The sequence below is a fragment of the Lacerta agilis genome, chromosome 12, assembly GCF_009819535.1.
Source record: "Lacerta agilis isolate rLacAgi1 chromosome 12, rLacAgi1.pri, whole genome shotgun sequence".
In the NCBI taxonomy this organism is placed as follows: Eukaryota; Metazoa; Chordata; class Lepidosauria; order Squamata; family Lacertidae; genus Lacerta; species Lacerta agilis.
Genome location: NC_046323.1, coordinates 17924053 through 17946879, shown reverse-complemented (window position 1 = coordinate 17946879; position 22827 = coordinate 17924053). Strand labels below are relative to the sequence as shown.

General features: G+C 40.8%; 1 protein-coding gene across 11 annotated transcripts in view; it reads right to left on the bottom strand.

Moving 5' to 3' along the window:
* Positions 1 to 22827, bottom strand: part of ZNF385D (zinc finger protein 385D) — a 403634-nt gene that overhangs the window by 36356 nt on the left and 344451 nt on the right. For all 11 annotated transcript variants that reach the window (XM_033166281.1, XM_033166277.1, XM_033166276.1 and 8 more), the window contains one exon: positions 17106 to 17268. In XM_033166281.1, the coding sequence (XP_033022172.1) occupies positions 17106 to 17268 (163 nt within the window). The remainder of the gene's footprint in view (positions 1 to 17105; positions 17269 to 22827) is intronic.

Below are 22827 nucleotides of genomic sequence, written 5' to 3'. Positions count from 1 at the left end.
AGCTGAACTGCAAACCTGCTTTCTTTCAACCATAGAACAGCCATTCTTGTGCATGAATATTTATGGTTGGTGATGCCCAATGATACAACAATTAATTAGGGCAGTGTTTTTCAACCACTGTTCCGCGGCACACTAGTGTGCCGCGAGATGTTGCCTGGTGTGCCGTGGGAAAAATTGAAAAATTCAAGAGAATTACTTTATATATAGTCAATATAGGCACAGAGTTAATTTTTTTAACATTTTCTAATGGTGGTGTGCCTCGTGATTTTTTTCATGAAACAAGTGTGCCTTTGCCCAAAAAAGGTTGAAAAACACTGAATTAGGGGATAAATGTTCCGAAGGGGAATCAGGAATGGGTGTTTAGAGCTTATCATGGAATTACAGGAAGTAGCCTGACACAACCAAATTAAAATGCATCACAGAATGAAGCTACTGTGAAAACAGAGCATAAATGCTTTAGTGCTCAAAAGACTACAACACTTACTGAATGAGTTGGCGGTTGAAGCAAACGAGTTTAAGGGGTTAATATCAAATATGCCATAATTTAGAAATACTATTCTGCTTTGCCAGACATACAGGATTTGAAACTTATTTCACCATTGACAACGCTCTAATAATCTTAATCATCATCATCACAACAAAAGCCTAAATAAACATGAATATTTCCTCTTTCCACCTGAAAAGGTCAGGATGTGTCAATATAACCCCTCATCAGGCACTCAAAATAATGTGTGATGGCTCTAACTGAGTAGATGGCAGGTGAACGTGCAAGATGTCCCTCTCTTCAATGTACCCACAAGCGCCAACTCCTCTTCCTCCTCCTCTTCCGACCTCTGTGCATTGAACAAGAAGGTCTTAATGGAGGGTCTAACCACATTTTGCTGAACACAGAATCCTCCTCTCATTGCACAGGATTCCCAATGGCAGGAGGATTCTAACTGTTCAACTTAATGCAGTTAGAATTTCCCTTTATACCTTCATGCTGAATGCGTAAAGGTCAGGAGAGGGGCCAATGTGCATGAGGCCACTGGATGCAGGACTTGTGTTCATGAGTGTGTGTACCCTCCCCCTTTTAAGCCCAGGCACGTTCTTTAGAACATCTAAAAAAGGATTTTGGCTTCAGAGGCTGAGGCCTAGTAATGTTGCTGCTGCCATATCGCTAAAGCACAGCAATGAACTTCTCAGTTGTTTAGAGCATGGTGCTGACAATGTCAAGGTTCATATGGGACAGCTGTGTATTCCTGCATTGCAGGTGGTTGAACTAGATGGTCCTCAGTGTCCCTTCCAACTCTACAATTCTATGATTCTGTGCTGAGAAGCCACTGATCCAATGGTCTGTTATGCTTTTGATGCATTGTGGTCTATTTAATCTAATCTTGAGGAGGTTCCTTCTGCTTTTATGCACAAATACTGTTCAATAAATATGTAAAATTAAGGTGGCAATTAACATTTGAACACAACTCTACATCCTAATTGTGGTGGGCACTAAACTTATATAATCTGAGGGTAAAAACAACCCTAAACACCACCACAGATGAATCATAAACGACAGGGGTGGGACTAGGAAAGCCACAACACAAAATGCAAATTTAATCATGGGGCCAGATTGAAAAGAATTAAAACAAGCAGGCATTACCAGCTAGCATTGTTAAAAAAATCATGCTAGCACAAACACAAGCAGGATTCTGATTTTAAAACCCCCAATAAACTCCACTAGAAGGATGCCATGAGGTGGCTTACAACATATAAACGCAGAATATAAAATCTCAAAATTTATATTTTATAAGCCCGAAACCCCACAGAACACCATGAAGATAACATGAGTCAAAATCAGTAAAATGACCCATCTACCACTGTATGTAAGCAACACACTAGCACAATGCAGAGAAGTCCATATAGCCTAAAACTGGCTGTTCAAATAGAAACTTGAACACAGATTTCGTCAGTCCTAGTTTAACCCTCATCCACTATACGTACTGGTTCTTCCATTTGCGCCACATCTGATTTTGTTGGTGAGGTGTTGGAATAGCATTTGGTGATTAATGTACACCCTCGACTGCCCCACTATAAGTGCCCTCATTTCAGACACGGGAAAATAATCAGCACTAATGATTTTAGACAAGTGCTTTTGGGCAACTGTCAAAGCATTTGGGGAAAGCAAGAAAATGCAAAATGCTGCTCTTGCCAATTACTCGTAGCTCATCCTTGATTCCCCTCCCCGCTTTTAGTTTTCTCATGAGCATGCATCAATGTTGGATTTCTCGGAAGTGGCTCATGGAAAGAATGGCTGTGTTACTTTAAATGCCCTTCGACACAAGTAGAAAAGGAGGAGCAGAACAGTAGAGGAGCCAGGATGCTAAAGCAAAAAGATAGGGCTCAAAGTTTTCTGCAGCTACTAAAAAATTATTGCTCCATAAAGATTGCAGGGAGCAGGAGCTTTGCCCTTGGGCTGGACAGAATTTCCTTGTGTTTTAATGCCAGACTCGCACTAAAACAGATTAGCACATTGGCACTTGTTTAAGCAATCAAAAGTGAGGAAGATTACTCAAGCTGACCCAGGAAAAGGATTTGAAAATGCAGTGAGAAAGAAAGCTTTATGTTTCGTTAGCCACTTTGGTATAGTAACATATTAAATGAATAAAGCTATATTAAAAAAAACCCAAAAACAAACACATACTGCACCATTCAGAGGAAAATTTATACTGATATTCTTTTGCCACCATGTCCTTGTTTGTCAAAGGACAGAATCTGGAAATCAGTGGGAATAGGGACAACACCACATTTTCTATTCACCTCTTATATAAAGTAGGAAAGTGGTGGAAAAGAGTGTCCAAGTTCCTAAAACAGGCTCACAACTTCCATGTATCATAATGAGCACTGAACTATTTAGACAGTTTAAAGACAGAAGTAAAGGAAAATGGCATTGTAAACAGGACTAAATGGGTTTGAACCACAGTACTTTAGATTAGCTTGGGAGTTCAACTGACTTAAGTAAAAATGAGCTAATTACTACTACTACTACTACTACTACTACTACACACACACACACACACACACACACGAGTAAACAGAATATTAGCTATTAACTGCTCGAGTTGAAATTGAGATCCAGTAATTGGTGACTTGCACATGCAACAATGAGAGTTCTGACCAGCTTTTGTACTGCTACCTAATTCTAGGCTCCTACTACCTATTTACCTATTTACCATGTATTCATCTCCCAACTGGTAAAGATACGCAACACCAGTGGGGTTTTTTCTGGGGATATTCAAGGGTATGGAGTACCGGCGTATTGTATTTATTTGTTCACTGCAAGGATGGTGAACCTGCAGCTCTCCAGATGTTCTTTGTGCACCTGTGGCCATTAGCCTTGGGGTCCAGTGGCACCAGGAGCGGCAGAGGTTCGCCACCCCTGATTTATAGAAAGCAAATGCTTCTATGTAAGTATACAAATGTTGAGATATAAAGAAAGGCGACACATGGCGCAGTCTCATTGATACCCTATCCCAGCTTAAATGCAAGCAGGCTAGAAGGGGGTTGAATACCTAAACACACAAAGAATCCCTTAATTTTAATGCTGGGCTTCTGGAGAGTGAGAGCTGAGGCTAAATACTTGCCAACATGCCAGGCCGTGTCTATAGAAACAGAGCGCCTTCAATCACTGGCTGTTGTTGTAGCAAAATTACAACCTGCCAAAAAGCACTTTGCTCTGTCAGTTGCTCTGTGGCTGCAGAAGCAAGGGGAAGGATTCCCGACCTCTTTCACTGTCCAGAGAACCCAATCTTGTTTACTGGCTGCACCACATACATCACAAAAAAGACCACCAGCATGGAAGATCAGCCTGAAACAAACTGGGAGTAAATACCTCTTGACAATTCCACCTCTTTGCTACCATAAATTTGGGATTTTTAGAAGTTTGCTTCTCCTTTGAGGTAGCCTTTTTCTGCTCTGCCTCGGAGTTTGTTCCCTAGCCTGGCTCGAGTGAACTTCTCTGGCATCCCAGTTTGAAATATTAAGTAGTCTGTTTTCCTAGTGCCTACAAAACTTGCACCTGCTGCTATCTTTCTGAAACCAGAAAAGTCTGCTGCCCTGGAGAGGTATCAAAATGCCTGGAAATTTGATGGCTGTTGGACACCAAAGTTGCAGGCAGCAGAAAAGCAATTGTGTCTCCTATTGAAATCAGTGACAGACAAGAAATGAATAGGGCTTGCACAATGAATAAATGAATTTCCAATGAGTAATGAAAGGAATGTAATTCTAACAAGTAAGTAGCAAAACAAATGAAATTTTCAAAAATGAAAATAAATAGAAGTAATAGTGTCCCAATCAAGGGAAGTAACAGTCCTGCTCTATTCTGCCACAGCTGGAATACTGTGTCCAATTCTGGGCACCACAATTTAAGAAGGATGTTGACAAACTGAAACGTGTGCAGAGGAGAGCAACCAAGAAGATCAAGGTTTTGGAAACTAAGCCTTATGAGGAACACTTGAAGGAGCTGGGTATGTTTAGCATGGAAAAGAGGAGACAGGGGAGATATGATAGCCATCTTCAAATATCTAAAGTGCCATCACATGGAGGTCAAAGCAAGCTTGTTTTCTTCTAAACTGGAGCCTAGGACCCAAACCAATGGCTTCAATTTACAAGAGATTCCAACTAAACACCATAAAGAACAGACTCCCATGCAAGGTGGTGTACTGACCTCCTTCCTTGGAGGCTCTTAAGCAGAGATTGGATGGCCACCTGTCATGTATGATCTAGCTGAGATTTCTGCATTGCAAGGGGCTGGACTAGATGACCCTCTGGGTCTCTTCCAATTCTACAGTTCTGATTCTCTGATTAATTTTTATTGTACACTCTTTTTCATGGACTCTAGCTCATTAATGCTAATGCTCCAATAGATCAGTTGCCTTTATGGTGCCACAGGACATGTGAAGGTTTAACTGTTTGTTGCAGATCACTACCATCTTGTGGTGTAATAAAAAAAATACTGCGACCTTTTAGACGTGAGTAGGATGTTTTTAATGCATTTCTCTTTCCTCTTGGTTTTAATGTATCTGTGTGGGATTTATTTTGTGTAGGGTTTGCAAATCGCTTTGGGTTGCTCTGGACAAGATAAAGTGGCGAACAAATAAAATAAATAAATAAAATAAAAATAGTGACTATAATGGCAGTTCATGCCAAATGGCTCAACCTTGGTGCCGACATGAAATGTTTATACTTCTGATGGCTTGGAGCACAAAGTTCAGTGACTTGTAACGCTCATTCGATGGTGCACATTCTTACCTATGAATGATTCTGCAGCTCACATTGGAACAAAAACACCTTCCTGACACACACACACACACACACACACACACACACACTCCAGCCCCCTTCCTTCCTCCCATCCAGCATTTATGGAGATTTGTCCCACGGTGATGTGATCAGGTGTGCACCAGGTTCAGAGTTTACTTGCAATTACCGTACTTTTCCATCTATAAGATGCCCCCATGTATAAGACTCAGTTTTAAGGAAATGAGGGGAGATGGCCCAAAGTTGTTGAGCTTCTAACCCCCCCCCCCCAGCTGCAAGCAAGAAACACTCCCTGGATCGTTTCCCGCTCACAGCGGCATCGGGGGGAAATTACGCTCCCACCAAGTGGCAGGCAGGCGGATGGGCCACTTCTCCCCCCCCTCCCATGCCACTATCCGTGTATTGGACGACCTCAGTTTTTTGACACGATTTTTGAGTAAAAAACCCTCATCTAATACATGGAAAAATATGGTAAAATATTTTGTGATGGGGATGGAAATAGCTCAGCTTGCCAGGCCCAATTGCAAACTGAACCATTCACCATTCCCCCATTGCTAGTTTCTTTCGTACCTTCAGAATGATAACAGATGCATGATGTGAAATAAGCATCCCTACATGAAACACAGTGAACCTATCATGGATGGCAGTTGTTGCAATGGGAAATGAATTTGGTCCCTTCTGGCTATCTTGGATCACCAGGACTACAAGCAACATAGTGTTATAAGTTTGGGGGGGGGTCGCAAAACTTCCCTAAATTCCTGGAACCAGGAAATGGTTAGAATTTAACCAACTCCTAAGAAGCCCCAGATGCAGCAGGAATTCAACTGCTGTGAATGGTTGAGTCATTAAGCAAACAAAGGCAGGGATATGTGCCATTAGCAGAGACTGCATCAGGCAGCAGATGGGTGGGGGCCCTCCTCCAGCTCAAGAGTTAATTAGCAGAGTTGCATTATAGGATTGCAGCTTGCTTGATGTGAGCTGGGGGTGGGGTGTCAAGTCTGTAAGCAGCAAGCTGGGACAAAGGGCCATGGCTGATTTCTGCTGCCATCCAAGAATGTGGCCCTGGGAGAAGCAAAAACTCTCTTGGAATAAAATGCCATGAGCCCTTCCACCATATATGCGTATATAAACCATATATCATAAAGACACCATGGTACACACCGTGCTTCATTTCCAAAGGAACCCCCTGGAATCTTGCACTGCTGTGGAGAATGGGGTGTGGTGTGTAACAATACTACACCGTTTCACTGCTAAAATTTCTTGCATCCCATAGCATGTGTCATGTGTTTCTACCCTGCCAACTGTAAATAAACAGAATCAGAGGTGCGCTTGATCAAATTTATCATTTAAATCCCTCTAGCTTGCTTGTTGTGTGCTGCACCTAAGCTGTGTGTGCTATCTGGCTTGAAATCCCTGTGACACCTTTCTTGCAGATGCGTGAGTGAGAATTTCAGACCTCTGCAAACTAATTGCACAGTTGAATACTGTTCACATACTGTGAACTTTTAAAAACAAATAAAACTTGTAATTTTCAGTGAGGTATGCAAGTAAGCTCCTTCAAAACTCCTATCAGGGTTTTCTAGCTTCCATATGAATACTGAGTGGCTTAATTTTTTTATTAACATCATAGGAACAAATTAATTTACAGTGAAAGACTAACTTTACTGTAGCAGTTAACACTACATTTACATGCCTCTGTAATTTACTTCACTTAGACTGTCTCCTATATCAATATTCATTATAAAAGCCCTCTCCTAATATTACTTGATTTGACAGGAATGCATTAGCTATCACAAATGCTTTATAACACACTCACACAATATTAATACAAGCAGAATGCATGGTAATTGCAGTTACTTATACATTAAGGCTGGCGTTTCAGACAGCACACTAAGCCAAAACATGGTTTAGCACAGCTTAGTAGCAGAGTCGCTCCTCCAGAAGCCTGCATGTTTGCTCATGCATGCTTAGCCATGGTTTGGCTTAGTGCTATATTTCAAACCAGAATACTTTGGTAAGATGACAAGATGATAATGCTAGAGGACAAGAAGGAGACAAGGCTCTGGCTCCTGGAGGGTCTCTGTCTATCTAGTAGGAAACATCCTACCTGTCTATAATGATGAGCCTCCTCTAGTACTAATATTACCCTAATGAATTCCACTTTTGGAGCTAAAGACTGGGTGCCTTAAACCCATACAGCCTTTTTAAAGACCTTCTCCAAAGCCTTTCATTCACTATGTTATTCACTATGTTTCAATCTGACATGTACATTGGTTTGGAAGAAGTGGGGAGGTTATTTTAGTCTGGCTTCGAAAAATAATGAGAACATCATGAAAGACTGCATCAGAATGCTTCCAACCATTTAATGACCTTTTGATAAAAATTGTCGGCAGATATTTAACTGGTGGGAGTAGGCTGATGTTGGCTATAGAACAGCAGGCAGGATCACTTAATTGGGTGGTGGATTAAAGGAATAATCGACTGGTAGATGTCTCAGGCGAGTTTACTCCTATTTTGAATTTTCCTTGTAGCTATTAAACCAGCCGAGTAGAAAATAGACACATTTGGATGACAAATTGGGAACGCTAGTTGTAATAAGGAATAAAACTGTAGAACAGATGTCTCAGGACTCCCATGACAAGGTGAATGAGCTAAAAAGCTCATTTTAGAGTAGGCTAGCTTATTGCATGCAAAAATGAGATAGCTTGGAAAACCCAGCAAGAAAATATGATAAACAACTTAGGACTTTTTGCTACCAAAGTAGACAAGCGTCTTGTAAAGCAGCGTTTTTCAACCTTTTTTGGGCAAAGGCACACTTGTTTCATGAAAAAAATCACGAGGCACACCACCATTAGAAAATGTTAAAAAAAAATAACTCTGTGCCTATATTGACTATATATAAAGTAATTTTTCAATTTTTCCCACGGCACACCAGGCAACATCTCGCGGCACACTAGTGTGCCGCGGAACAGTGGTTGAAAAACACTGTTGTAAAGAACATACTAATCTTTAGCTCTGCCTTATGATCATCATCTGATCAAAATGCGCTCTCTCTCTCTCTCTCTCTCTCTCTCTCTCTCACACACACACACACACACACACACACACACACCACTAGTAAACTAGTAGATAGGATTCTGGGGGGGGGGGGAGTCATGTGCTTGGCACCTGGCACGGGTGAGCTTCACCAGCAGTTGTAATGTCAAGGAAGTGTTTTAAATGATAGACCATCAAACAGCCACAGCTGATATCTTGGAGAATAAATTTATTGGGAAGATATAGGTCAGATGTGTCACATGTGTTTCAGCAAAGAATTCTAAAGGAAAATCAAGAATAATTCAAGTTGCTGCATTAGATGAAAAATAAGGCAGCTCTATTCAGAGAGCAATTTATGCACTGTGGCTAATTGGGCTGACTTTGATTGCTGCTTAATCACTCTCACTGTGGATATGTGGGGAATACAGGTAAGATGCAGGCCCTTGAAATGCAGTTTATGCCCTGGGGAAGGTAATGCAAATAGGTTCGCTTTCCCCTCTAAAAAGCCAAGCCACGTTTCTTCATAGGCAAGAGTTAGGGGGCCTCCAGATTGCCTCTTTATTGAGCACTCATGATGATTTGATAGTCACAAAAGTTGACACAGAGCTCAAATTATGCTGGCTCTCTATTGAGCATTCATACTGATTTGCTTGTGGGGCAGTTATGCAACAGTGAGCATTTATCCTACATTCATCCTGATTTGCTTGCAGGGTATTTATATGTCTTACTGTTAGTCAGGGCTCATCCACACTTCTGCTTGTTCTGGAAATCTGGGGAAACTCAAATTTAGCGCTAAAGAGCAGTTTTCCCCGGGGGGGGGGGGAAGCATTGGAACAAGAGGAAGTGTACATAAAACCTCAGTCAACCAGCTTCTGGGTCATGTGGCCAACATGACAAAGCTTCTTCTGGCGAACCAGAGCAGTACATGGAAACACCGTTTACCTTCCCGCCGGAGCGGTACCTATTTATCTACTTGCACTTTGATGTGCTTTCGAACTGCTAGGTGGCCAGGAGCTGGGACCGAGGAACGGGAGCTCACCCCGTCGCAGTGATTCAAACCGCCCTAGGCTCTGTGGTTTAACCCACAGTGCCACCCGCGTCCCTTTAGTCCTAGGCACATGCTAATGTCATCCTTTCATCCATTAAGGCTATATTAATGACAATGACAATGATAATTATTGCTGCATATAAATATTTTTATAACTATATAAAATGTAAAGAAGCTTATTTTAGAATGCTCAGGGAAATTTTTTAAGTTTAAAGTCTGTAAGAGCTACAAATGGCTGCTGAATGGCAATATTAGCACTGCCCTATATATCAACTGAATATTTCCTGCCCACTTCTTTCCTTCTCCTAATTCCACTTCTGTCAACTGTTACGCTTTCCTCCATTGCTCCTTTTCAGTCTAGTGCTTTGAAGCAGCAGCTGCTGCAATAGCCTATGTCACCTGAACTCCATTTAGGGAGCGGGCCTGCCAAATTGGTGCTGTGTGTCATTTCAGCCTGTTCACCATCTGTTCACCATCAGTGGCCAGTTATGGGTTTAGGAGAGAAGCTCTGAGTGGAAATGCAGGAAATAATCATGCCTTCTTCTTTCTTTCTTTTTAAAGCAGAAAGATGTCTGTTGGCACTGACGGCTTCTCTCTTTCTGCCTGAATCTTAAATTTATTTTAAACCCAATATCTCTGTGTTTTGCAAAATGCCATGGCCCTCATACGTGTTTCCCAATCTCACCTATTGTTTCAGCTTCAACTACTCCTGTATTTCATTCTTTTCAACACTTCCCTTGTCAGAAGATAATTTGTCATGGTGCACTGTGCAGTTGTTTGAGCAGGAATGTATACCCAGATTATAGTTATAGGCTGTGAGGAGGAGGTGGGGAAGAAATATTGCATGCAATTTCTGGGCATTCTTCAGACATTACTTTTACTGCTCTCCAAAGATAAACTTTCCTATTTGTTAAATATCTGTTACATAAATTTCAGTTTGATCTGGTTCTAATACTCAAAAGCAGTATCACGGCTTGTGATTCTAGCTGGATAATGGTCAGGTCTGTGGCTTTTCCATTTGCCTGTTTTACCCCCCCCCCCCTTTACAGGCCCAGATGAAGACAAAATTTATGAGATATATAAAACTAGACAGGCAGACCAAAAAGATGACAAAGAAAAGTAAAGAAGAAGACTTGAGTTCATATTTTCCATGGGTGCAAACAGGTATAATTATTGGAATTAACACACATGCACCAATCAACACCAGATTATTTGATCACTTGGTCCCAAAAAATTGAGTTATGTCTAGATGTGGTACAAAGGTTCAGGTAACCGATCAACCACTCCAAAACATCCAGGGTGAAGGAATCCGGAGTTGAAAATCTTGCAACCAGTTAGCAGATCCTTGAGAATGATTTCTCCTCCTCCTTTTAGAAGTAAAGCTAAACTATTACACTTGAGTGACTGTGGGAGAAGAATCAAGCTATAATTTCCAGGCATAGAGTAGGATTTGGAGCCTTCTGGACGGGGAATTCATGGTTCTGTGGCTGGGCACATTCACCACAAGTTTGGTGGTAGTGTCCATCATAAATAATTGAAGGATACACAAAAGATGAAACAAAATATAAAATATAAAATAAAAAAAATCCTTCCAGTAGCACCTTAGAGACCAACTAAGTTTGTTCTTGGTATGAGCTTTCGTGTGCATGCACACTTCTTCAGATACACAAAAGATGGTTTGACAAAAATTGTGGGCATTCCATTAGTTTGTTGGCAGAGTCTCTGATTTCAATGGAAATATGATCCATGTGCTTCAACCTCTCATTTAAGTTATAATAAAAAATAAACCTCTTTTCTGTCAAGAAATGCACAAACCAATAAACAAAAATATAATCCAAACAAATATAAACAAGCAAGCAAACAAATACGAACACAGAGATACTAAACTTACGAAGCATGTCCTATAAAAGCTTCCATCCAAAATAAGCCATCCACTTGGAGTTCAAACACCATGTGGAATTAAACAAACAACAACAACGAGATGTAGACTACCATACTTTCATGCACTCAGTGGCTTCTGGTTACCAATGTTAAGTAATTGCAGAACATTCTTAAGCCTTGAATGGAATCCAATGAATGTTAGTGCATCGGCCAGGGTTCAGCATGGTGTGTATCACCACCGTGAGTGGGAGAGAAGATGGTCACTGCCATGCCCTTGTGGGGGATGGGGACATTGTGGCCATGTTCTCTGGAGCCCCTATCCCTGACTTATCCAGGTCACATACCTGAGTATGCCTTGTGGTGCTGTGAACTTTCTTCCTGAATGTACTTGCTGGGTCACTTGCTGAAGCGGCTAAGTTCTATTACATCACGTAGACATTCCATTTATGCGCAAGGAACATTAAACACAACGGGGGTGACTTCAGAGCAAACATATATAGAACTGTGATGTTAATGTCATTTGAACTGCTGTAGACTAAAGCATTTTTAAAATGCACTCCAGGAGATGTCAATGCCCTGATTCAACGAGGGCCCGAGTATTACTCCATTTGCCTACAGTTCGTCCCAGAATCATTTTGTGCCCCAAAGGATAATGGTATAAGCAAGATAACAAATGGCTCTTTCCCTTCCTGCTTCGCATTGCACAGGGGCTGGCCTTTCCCATAACCTTCATTACCAAAACATTCAAAGTTTTCTGGTGATAGTTTATCTGTGGAGTCAGTCAACTGAAATCTTGACCAATGTGCTGTTGCCGACACCTCACCCACCATTTAAACATACATTTTTTTATACATGATACAGTGGTGGTGATGGCAATAAGACCTCCTCTCAGCTTACTTCAGATCTCACATTAATCTTCCAAACATAGCTTTATAAAGCTGTTTTTTATTTTTATTTTTCCCCCAAAGGCGCAGGTTGAAAGTAGGCACATGATTTCCAAAGAACATAGCAAGCCGGCTTCCTCAGTAGCACACATGCTTTTGATCAGTATTATCAGAGATCTAAATACCCGCTTTTCTTGGCCACTTCCCCATGCCGTGAGGCATTAAAGAGTTGCCTTTTTACAAGCAATATAAACCTAGGCGTTTTCCCCCTTTTCTTTCTTTACTACTCTGTATAGAATGTATAGACAGGAAAAATGATCCAGTACAACAGGATGTACTAAATCAGAAACTTTCATATCATCTCTAGGCTTTCCACAGTCTAAAGCTGAGAATTCACTCCCTGAGGCTGATATTTGTGCTTCCATGACTGCAGGGACTAAAGCTGAACCCAAGACAAATCTAATGTATTTGTTTCTCCATGGAGTTGTAGTCTCTCTTCCATATCTACTAAGCTTCACCATTCAGGAGTTATTTTTACCAAGCTACAATAATGAATAGAGTGGTACATGTGGTTACAAATGCGTCTGGTTACGAACGCTTCAGGTTACGAGCTCCACTAACCCGGAAGTAGCTGCTCCTGGTTGTGATCTTTGCCCCAGGATGCGAATGGAAATTGCGCGCCTCTGGTGTGTGCACAGTGGGAGGCCCCATTAGCAAAAGCGAGCCTCAGGATAAGAACGGTTTCAGCTTAAGAACGGACCTCCAGAACGAATTAAGTTCGTAACCAGAGGTACCACTGTATCCAGAATCTTTGTGCATCAGAAACATTCCTTTTACACCATTTGAGATTTTTTAAAGGTGAAATTTTACAGGCTTTAGAACCAAGGCTGTAAGGCTTAGAAAAGGTTCATTGTTCCAAATGACATGAAAATACTGTGCAACCCTATTAATCAAAATGCCTTTTACCAGATTACCATCATTTTACTGCTATGCTTTTTTTTTTTTTTTTAAAAAAAGCCCCCTTTTCATTCTTCACTTACATTGGCCCTTCTCCCAGAGGTAAAACGACCATTCATCATTGGCACAAGCTAATTTTATTAATGCATAAAAATTAGCATTACCCATTGCCTTGCACTGAGACTTTAAAAATTACCAAGTAGATAAGGGGGCAAACCTACTGATTTGCTTTCTGTGCTGTTTTATAGCTGCTAAAGTAGTCAGTCCTTTCAAGATACAGTAAAGAGTTTTAGATCATTTCGTAAAATCATTCTTAGCACAGGGATAACTTCCAGTCGTTGATATCTTTTTTACACTTCCTTTCCGTGTTAACCACTAAACCTTGATACTATTCAACCTCTGTTGTAGGCTGTTGTACGGTTCTGGCAACATAGAATGCATATAGATAACCTTCTTAAAAGCTCAATAGGAGGAACACGTAAGCCCTATTTGGCCATTCTACTCATGGTTAACAATACACTTGGGTGGGAAGCAGTGCTGCACTGAATAGTCCTTCCCTTTGGCATGTGTACACAGAATGTAAATGTCTGGAGAGAAAGCCTTCACTTGTACAGGCGCCTAGGTGATTTGGAACCCTTGAGGAGCATGCTTGAATAGGACTTGATGGGAGTTGCAATGCAACACCTTTATCTGGATCCCTAGGGAAACTATGTTCCATGGCCTCTTGTTGCCATTATTTGCAGTCCCCAAAGTTCTACAAGTTGCAACATCCAGGGATACCAGTGTAGCCACCACTGAACTAAGCAAAAGCTGATTCATGGTTGATACTGGGTTGAGTGGAGTAGAAGGGCCAGTGCAGATTTCTGTCTTCTTGGTCCAGTGTTTCACCCTTCCTCTTCAAGGAGTTCATGATGTCATTCTTGATTCTACTCCTGCCACCATTGTATCTAACTTGTGAGGAAACTTTGTTTGAGAATCTAAGAGGTTCTTGCCCTATGCCTTTCATCCTTTCTGGGTCCCAAATTACCTCCTATGCTATAACCTAAATACTATTTGGACGTATGCCCCATTTTCCCACTTTATGAAAACTGGGCAACTGAGAAGTACAGAGCGAAAGAAGGAACTTGGAAGTGTGCTTCTGATATAAGCTCTCTAAGATTCAGACTGGCACCTGAGCAATGGAGAGTCTGAGAGTGTAGGAGAGAAGTTCGGGAGGATGGCAGGAAAAGGGGAGTAGGCTGGAGGACAAGGGAGAACATGGAGCGCCGCAGGAGGAGGGAGGGAGAGAGTGGAGAGGGAGGGGGGAGAATGCATGTGCATAGACAAGTCAGATGCAGTATAAATTACCCTCTTAAAGCTGCAAGTTTTTATGGGTCCCCCCCCAATTCCCATCAAATCATAGATAATATATGATTTTTTAAAAATCCAGCACTGCCATGATAAAAACATTTAATCTGCCATGCTAATTGTTGTTGTTTTTTTACAAGGGATCACATCAAATCACAGGTCACTTCTGTGTTCACATATGTGCTCTGTGATTTGTTGTTGGTTTTGATGTCATCCTAGGTTTAAAAAAATCCATGAGATGTTTTTGGAAAGACCCATCTTTCTCTCTCATCAATAACTGAAGCACATCAGGAACTCTGATGACTTTCTACTGGCAGACAACAACCAAAACCAAACTTCTAATGGCCATGGTATACATGCTGGAATTTGCTTAAGTAGTTACTATTTTTACTATACCATTTTACTGTATTTTATTGTGTTTTATTATTTTATTTTATTTTATTGTGCTTGAATTTTATTGCTGTTACCACCTTTGATCTAATGAAACACAATAAAAATTTGGAGGAAAGGCAGAATCCAAATTTAATAAATAAGCAAACAACCCCTAGGGATTAGATTACATAGAGGCTGTGACTTGCTGATTCGTGGTTGATTGAGGAACTGATTGTGGGCCTCCCATGTGCAAAATGAATCACATTCTCAGTTCGGGAGACAGCACTGAATTGTAACTGAGTTAACTAATAGTAGACCTGCAGCACCAACACTGAGGACATCTAGGAAACCAAAGAATCAAACTGCAGAGTCTAAAGAGGAATAAAGAGGCATCTAGTTCAGTGTCCGGCCCCAAATGTAAGACCACTCACCCACCCAATCTATGCAATCCAGACCACAAAGTAGCAAAAAACACAAAATGCAACTTATTGAGCAAATGTTCCAAATGATTTCATCAAGTAGGACTAGCCACATGTATAGACTGTGGAAATAAGCACCAGAAGTGTTTTGCATGGTTCAACAGCACTTTGAAGAGGATCAAACATTCCCGACAGACATGAAAATGTTTAGAAACAGAAATCCTGAGATGACTTCATAATTGGTTGTCACAGTAGCTCTGCATTGGCCAAAGTGATCAGTCCTTATGATTCTTTCCCATCACCTTTTTCTGTTTTCTACCTTACATATTACTACTTTGTTTTTGTTTCTTTACTTGATGAAACTGCCGCAAACCTGCAATTGCAACAATTTGGTGTTTTGAGACAGTTTGTTCTACAGATTCTTTTAAAAATATTCTGACAGAATGTTGAAATGATGAAAGATCATAAACATCTGGGTTCCAACCCCCCTTCCCTGCAACTAGTTCATTGCACAAACCACTGTCTCTCTCAGTCTTCAAACAAAGTTGCTGTAATGACAATTAAAGAACACTGTTCTCTGATAAAACACATAAGAAAGAAGGTCGCACTTGTGGATACAACCTTTATTGATAAGCAACCCCCCCCCCCCCCGATTGCTTGAAAAAAGAAAGCCACACCAACAAAGCCTAGGAACACTCTTTTTGGAAAGGATCAGCTCACTACATTGTAAACACAGTATTCCCTTAAAAACTGGGCAGCATTCGCAAAAGCAGATGACCATATATAAAGGCAGAGTAAGACTTCCGAACCAATGCCATGCAAGTTTGTGCTGCGCTAAACTGCAGTGTAGAAAATCCTTTGGTATCAAATGGCCTGCCACCCACAGTAACTACAGGAGAAAACAAACAAACAAACAAACGACTTGACTCATTTCACATTTCTCTTTTCAGCAAGTCTTTTATGTATGCATGTCATGAGTCTGCATACAACAAGCACATGACAAGTGACAAGATCAATTCTTTCATGTGAGGTACTGCAACCATCTGCCTTTGAAGTTTCCTGGACAGTGGCTCAGATTTTAAATACCAGGTTACTCAAATTCCATCTCCTTCACTAGCCACCTGCAATTCTTTTGACTACCAGGAGAAGGAAAACATGCACACACACACACACACACACACACACACACACAATCTGTCCTCAATCCATATTTTTCAGGCTCTGAAAGCAACCATAATAAGTAACCATAATAATATATATCAGTCATACTTACCTGTTTCTGAGAAGTGGGGCTGTGTAGGTATTATCCTGCTTGAAATCATGGAACACCCATTTGAAGTAATAATGCAGTGCTTAAAAATTTGTGACAATAAAGCTTTGATAAACAATGCTTTTTATCACAGGCTCCCAGTGTCAATTAGTGCTACTGGTAATTTTTTTTAGCTAAAAATGTGTCACAGCTGACTGTAGAGAGAGGAGGGGGGAGGGAGGGAGGGGAGAGAGAGAGAGAGAGAGAGAGAGAGAGAGAGAGAGAGAGAACCCCTGCATATAGACTACAAGTTCCTGAGCATTTGTATTTAATTGTTTGCTTGCCCTGGACATTACTCATCTTACACGTATGCATTCATACCTGAAATAATGACAAGTCACTTTGTGCACAAGAGAAATCCGTTACACAACTCGTCATGATTACCTTACTCTCATAAGTTTACTGCGAGGAAATAAATCAATATTACATAGAATGATGGATCAAGCATGAATCAATGTGGCAAGCACATAACCAAACGGACATGGCGGTAAACAAGAAAAACAACAACAAACAACAACAACAACAACAGAAATAAACCACAACAGAGATTATCGCTTAACCTGTTTTGTCAGAGCTGGCATTGATGGTATTGGTAGTGATGGAAGTGAAGGTAGTCTTTGCGCTGTCCTTGGTAGTTACAGATTTCTGCTTATTTTTCATGGCTTCCAGTGCTTTGAGCTTCTTGGCATGTTTAGTGCCTTTGTAGTGGGCCGCAGCCTGGCTCTACAAAGGAGAAGAAAATGAACCATGCAATCAGGCTCATTTCTAAACTGGCATTCTCTGTATTAGTACAAATACAGACCACCTTTCAATAATGGGTACCATTCGCCATACCAAGGCAGTGAACCAAACTGCAGAATTATTTTTAGAACTGTATTTTGGAAACAGTGAGCTACTACATTCTAACACCACCAATATTATAAATATTGCACAGGGCTATCTGGCTTTCTCAACCCATATAACAAATTCCTTTCAGAATTTTGGCAAATAATTATTCTTCCTCTCCAGGGGATTGGAGCAAGGAGACACGCCCCTCCCCTTGCAATTAGCTTTTAACTTGAATATAGATTAAAAGGGGATTTGATTTTAAAGGCATAAGTGGAAATGTTTCAAGCAGACACCAGGTCACAAAAGGGAAATGATGCCTAACTTCGCAATGTAAAAGATAGTCAGCCTTTGACCCAACCGAGGCCTTTTTGAAAAATCAAAATGGGTGACATTGCTTTGAAGCACAGTGCTAAAACTTGCAACATCTCCAGATGGTGAAGCTTTTTGGTGGAGTTAAACTACGACTAATTTGTAGGGGACATAGTAGACGGTAATTGTCAAGGGATTAGCTTATCACATGTGGGTTCCTTCCTGTTGATGGGCTAATGCTTGCATATAGTAGAAAGACCTGTGCCCTGTACCAAGGAGGGCTTACATGTGGTAAGATAATCCCATGAAATTCACCAAATGAAGCAGCCATGCTCGCCTACTTCATTCCAGAACTGGCATTCCAAAGTAGTCATGACTTCACCCCAACTCTGTCAATATTGGAAACATGGTGAGCAACTCTGACTTAAGTCTCTTGCCCCATTGTTCAAATTATCTTGCTAGTGAAGGCCACTTGGTTGCGAAGACCACAACTCAGTTAAAATATATGGGGGTGTGTAGGTGGTATTTGGTATGGAGAAAAAAAACCACAATTTGTCCCTGGCATGAGAAAAAAACAAAATCCAGAGACCAGAATGGGGCTCTGCAGAATTTTAAATGGTTGCAATAATTATTAGTGTAAGAGATAAGGTAAGACATTAGGTTAGGTCCCCCCACATACCTTAACGGTGTATCTTAGTGTACCCCTTTATTTTCTCCAATACAAATGAATGGCTGCCATTCACAACTATAGGAAAATGCAGAATCTTGGGACGGTTGCTATAGAAGCAAATCTTGCCTCTGTGTGACGCTGTGTGGCTAAACTTTGCTGACATGTTGACTTGCAGTGCACAAGCCTTCCCTTCCCTACATAGCAGATACTTTGCTAATTCACTATCTGGGTGAAATGGTACTCTCCCCAATCTCACTCCTTTGTACATGCCTTTTCACCTGGCCCATCCTGTCCACTTCTCCCACCTGCTGTCCACATGTGAATGTAGTGTTTCATTAGGGTTTGCATGTGTAAAATCCCATGCTTGTAGGCTCTCTGGGAGATTGATCATGTTTTTCAGGTCTTACCCATATAGGTCTGCGGAGGCTGCTTGGCCTGGTGATATTGGAGATGGAACAGCCACATGGAGAGTGGTGAAATCTTACATTTCACCATGCATGGAAGAGCGTACAGTCTGAATTGGGTTTGTGCCTTCTTTATACAGAAGTGTGATCTAAACGCTCTGGTTTATACAACAAGATCCACATGTTCATGGATTACTTATTATTCTTTCATGAGCGGAGATGATATTTCAGGGCAAACTTTGAATACAGCTTGAAAGGGACTTTTGCAGAGCATTCCTAAGATTAAAGAGAATAGGGCCGTCGTGTCACATGGAACACCATATCAGTGCTCACCAAGATAAAAGGTCATGCTGTAATCACTGAGCCTATGCTTTCTATGTTTATTCATTTACCTAACAGCTGGAACAGTAGTTTATCTACAATACGCTTGTTTATCTACAGAAACCGATCTATGATTCTGAACTGCAATGTAGCAAATCTTTATGTACAAAACCAAATGCTTAAGTAGTGACTATCATTGCTAAAGGGCAGGTCACTTAAAAATTTGTGCAGCTTGACTACAGAGGACTATTCAGCTGTGCTCATAGTAAAAAGCATTAATGATCTTTTTTAAGGTATTGTGGCAGGTACCCTTATTGAAAGAACACTGGACAGTGGAGATATTAATTAGAAACAACTTGGAAAAAAATAGCACAATCATGCATCTTTTACGGTTTTCAAACAACACATAACATTAAGAGACATACTGTAAGCCAAATGTGAACAGTTAAGAGGTGTTAATCGCTATTAAATTGAAAGACCAATGTTAGGTTAGGATGGCATAAATAAAATGGCAGCATATCATAAACATTCACGTCATCATTGCCATGTGTTTGTTTCTGTAGTCCAACAGCGTTGGGTATTTTTTTTTTTTAAGCTGTTCTCTAATTGGAACAAGATTTCAATACTGTCTAATTGACTCAGAAACTTATTCCATCAAAATAAAACTGTCATAATTATCTTGTCTGTGTTAATTTCCATATTATTTGATTACTTCAAGTTGTTCACTGTTATCCTTTTTACTAACGGATTATACAACACTTATTCATATGCTGAGTCCACTCTGATCCCACACCCCAACTTCAGTGAAAGGTACACAGGCATAAAAATACATAATAATGCACTGGATTGGAATTTATCAGATTTATGTCTTCTGAAATGTAAAATGAAACTGCTCTCAGCACACAGGTAAAACTGAATAGCAAACGTCCCATGGAGTGCTGGAACTTTCCCTACTCTCAGATGCATTTAAATGCCTTGTGTTAAAGTTTCAGAATGTAAATCTTTAATTTCCATAGGGATATGAAGGCATTTAAGGTTGTTTCAAGATAACTAGAGTTGGCAGTTTAATGGTACTTCTATGTGGGAAAGATAGATTGTTCGCCAGCAGATTTAACCAGTTTTAAATGAAACTACACCAGAGATTCCTTCCTGAACCTTTAGAGTTGAACTGGAAAAAGTAATAATAATAATAATAATAATAATAATAATAATAATAATAATAATAATAATAAGTCATTGTGTTTTCCTGTAAAGTAAATTGTAAGAATGGAAAAAGAGTGGGAAGATCGGATGGTGGTGGACTCTCCTTCGCTGGCGGTTTTTGAGCAGAGGTTGGATAGCCATCTATCATGGATGGTTTAGTTGAGATTCCTGCATTGCAGGGGATTGTACATGATGACCTTCTGGGTCCCTTTCAACTCCACAGTTCTATAATTCTTTTATACTATATTCCCCTATGATATTTGTGCAATACACAATAGTAATATTTGGCTGAATTATTTAATTTACCAAGTTAAAATGACAAAAAGGGAGGGAAAGAGACAAGCTTCACCATAAAATGCCATCTTCTTGTAGCAAATGGGCTAAAATCTGAGAGATTGAAGGGGAAAAAAAGTAATTATGCCAGAATGTCATGCAGAAAAGGAAAAATGGAGCCACAGCCTGAACCAGAGTGGAAACCCTGATGCAGAACTGTGGAAGGAGACTGGATGACTGATTGCACCATTTTATCCAGGGTTGGAAAGAAGCATACATACTGTGACATTCCTTAAGATAATAGTGGCAGAAAATGAAAAGTACATTGAAAAGGAATTTTAAAATCATTTATAGCAATCTTCTAGAAAGACTAGTGCTATGCAAGAAAGCAGTGCTTGCATTTATTTGGCAATCCGTAAGGAAACTTCTGTCACTGTGAGTTTACAATATATTATTTAATTTTATCTGCATCTGCGAATCCCAGGCATAATGAGGTGGTGTAAAAATCAAATTAACAAAGGAAGATTTGATGGCTTCCTGTTCCTGCACATTGTGGGACCTTTGTCCCACCACCAGCCAAACAACAACTAAGGTAGATCTATTTTCATTTTACTTATACTGTGTGTGAGAGAGAATTACTGATACTGGTTCAGGACTTACAACAAGTGTAAGGATTAGTTCGACAATATTGCTTATCTTTTATTTTTAATACAACATACAATTTCTTTACTCTTTAATCATTTAATAAATAACTTGCACAAGAAGCCTTCTACTGAGAAATGACTGATAAGGTTTTGAAAGATCTTACCCATACCAACATGTCTGCCTAATGCTAAAATTGCTAGAAGGAAAACTGACTTGAGTATTTTAAAGTGAAAAAAGACAAACTTAAGTATGAACTCCTACATGACTAAGGCATAAAACACTGTGTTGCACTGCTAAAGGTAAAGGACCCCTGACAGTTAGGTCCAGTCGCGAACGATTCTGGGGTTGCGGCACTCATCTCGCTTTACTGGCCGAGGGAGCCGACGTTTGTTCGCAGACAGTTTTTCTGGGTCATGTGGCTAGCATGACTAAGCTGCTTCTAGCGAAGCCAGAGCTGCGCAAGGAAATGTCGTTTACCTTCCCACTGGACCGGTACCTATTTATCTACTTGCACTTTGATGTGCTTTAGAACTGCTTTAGAACTGCTAGGTTGGCAGGAGCAGGGACCGAGAAACGGGAGCTCACCCCATTGCGGGGATTCAAGCAGCAAGCCCAAGAGGCTCAGTGGTTTAGATCACAGCACCACCCGTGTTGCACTGCTACTAGTGGGCAAATTACATCAAAAGGATATCTCAGCAATCCTCCCTTGCAATGGTAGCAAAAGCTAGAGAGACGGTCTGCTACAATTGCAAATCCCAGAAAGTTTTTTGCTTGAGTGCTCTGAAGCAGTTTGCTCTGCAAGTGTCTGCTTTGCTAATTCCTTTGCTAATTGTGTGCAGGGGAGTCAATTGACTTAATTAACCACAGGCTTAAGAGAAATGTTTTTGCCTAAAGCATAAAGATATGTAACGAAGGCACCAGGGGAGTCTCCTTGGGGAGAGAATTCCACAAATGGGGAGCCACCACAGAAAAGGCCCATTCTCATGTTGCCAGACACAAAGAAGGGCCCAGATGATGGTCACAGGGTTGGGGCTGAGACAACAGTTAAAATGGGCCACAATCTTATCCATGGGTAGGCAAACTAAGGCCCAGGGTCCGGATCCAGCCCAATTTCCTTCTAAATCTGGCCCGCGGAAATCATTGTGTTTTTACATGAGTAGAATGTGTCCTTTTCTTTAAAATGCATCTCTGGGTTATTTGTGGGGCATAGGAATTGTTTCATTCCTCCACCCAAAATATAGTCCAGCCCCTCACAAAGTCTGAGGGACAGTGGACCGGTTCCCTGCTGAAAAAGTTTGCTGGCCCCTGATCTTATCAGTTACAGGGTAGCTTGCAAAAGAGTAGTGGTGCATGCTCAGAGATCCAGTTCTCAGACAGCCTGGTAGCTCTCTGAAACAACAAACTCGTCATGTGGAAGAAACTTACCTGAATCATGGAATAGACTGAGGCTGAATACATTAAGATCCCCTCAAATAAGGACTGGGTCTACATACTCTGGACTATGGATGCTGGCAATGCCCAAGCACCACAGAAGCTGGACACTGGCTGCACTTGGGGTGTGCCTACTCTATAAGGTCCAGACCAAGGAGAATAGCTTCTCTCTCTGGTCTGTGATTAAGCTCCACCTCC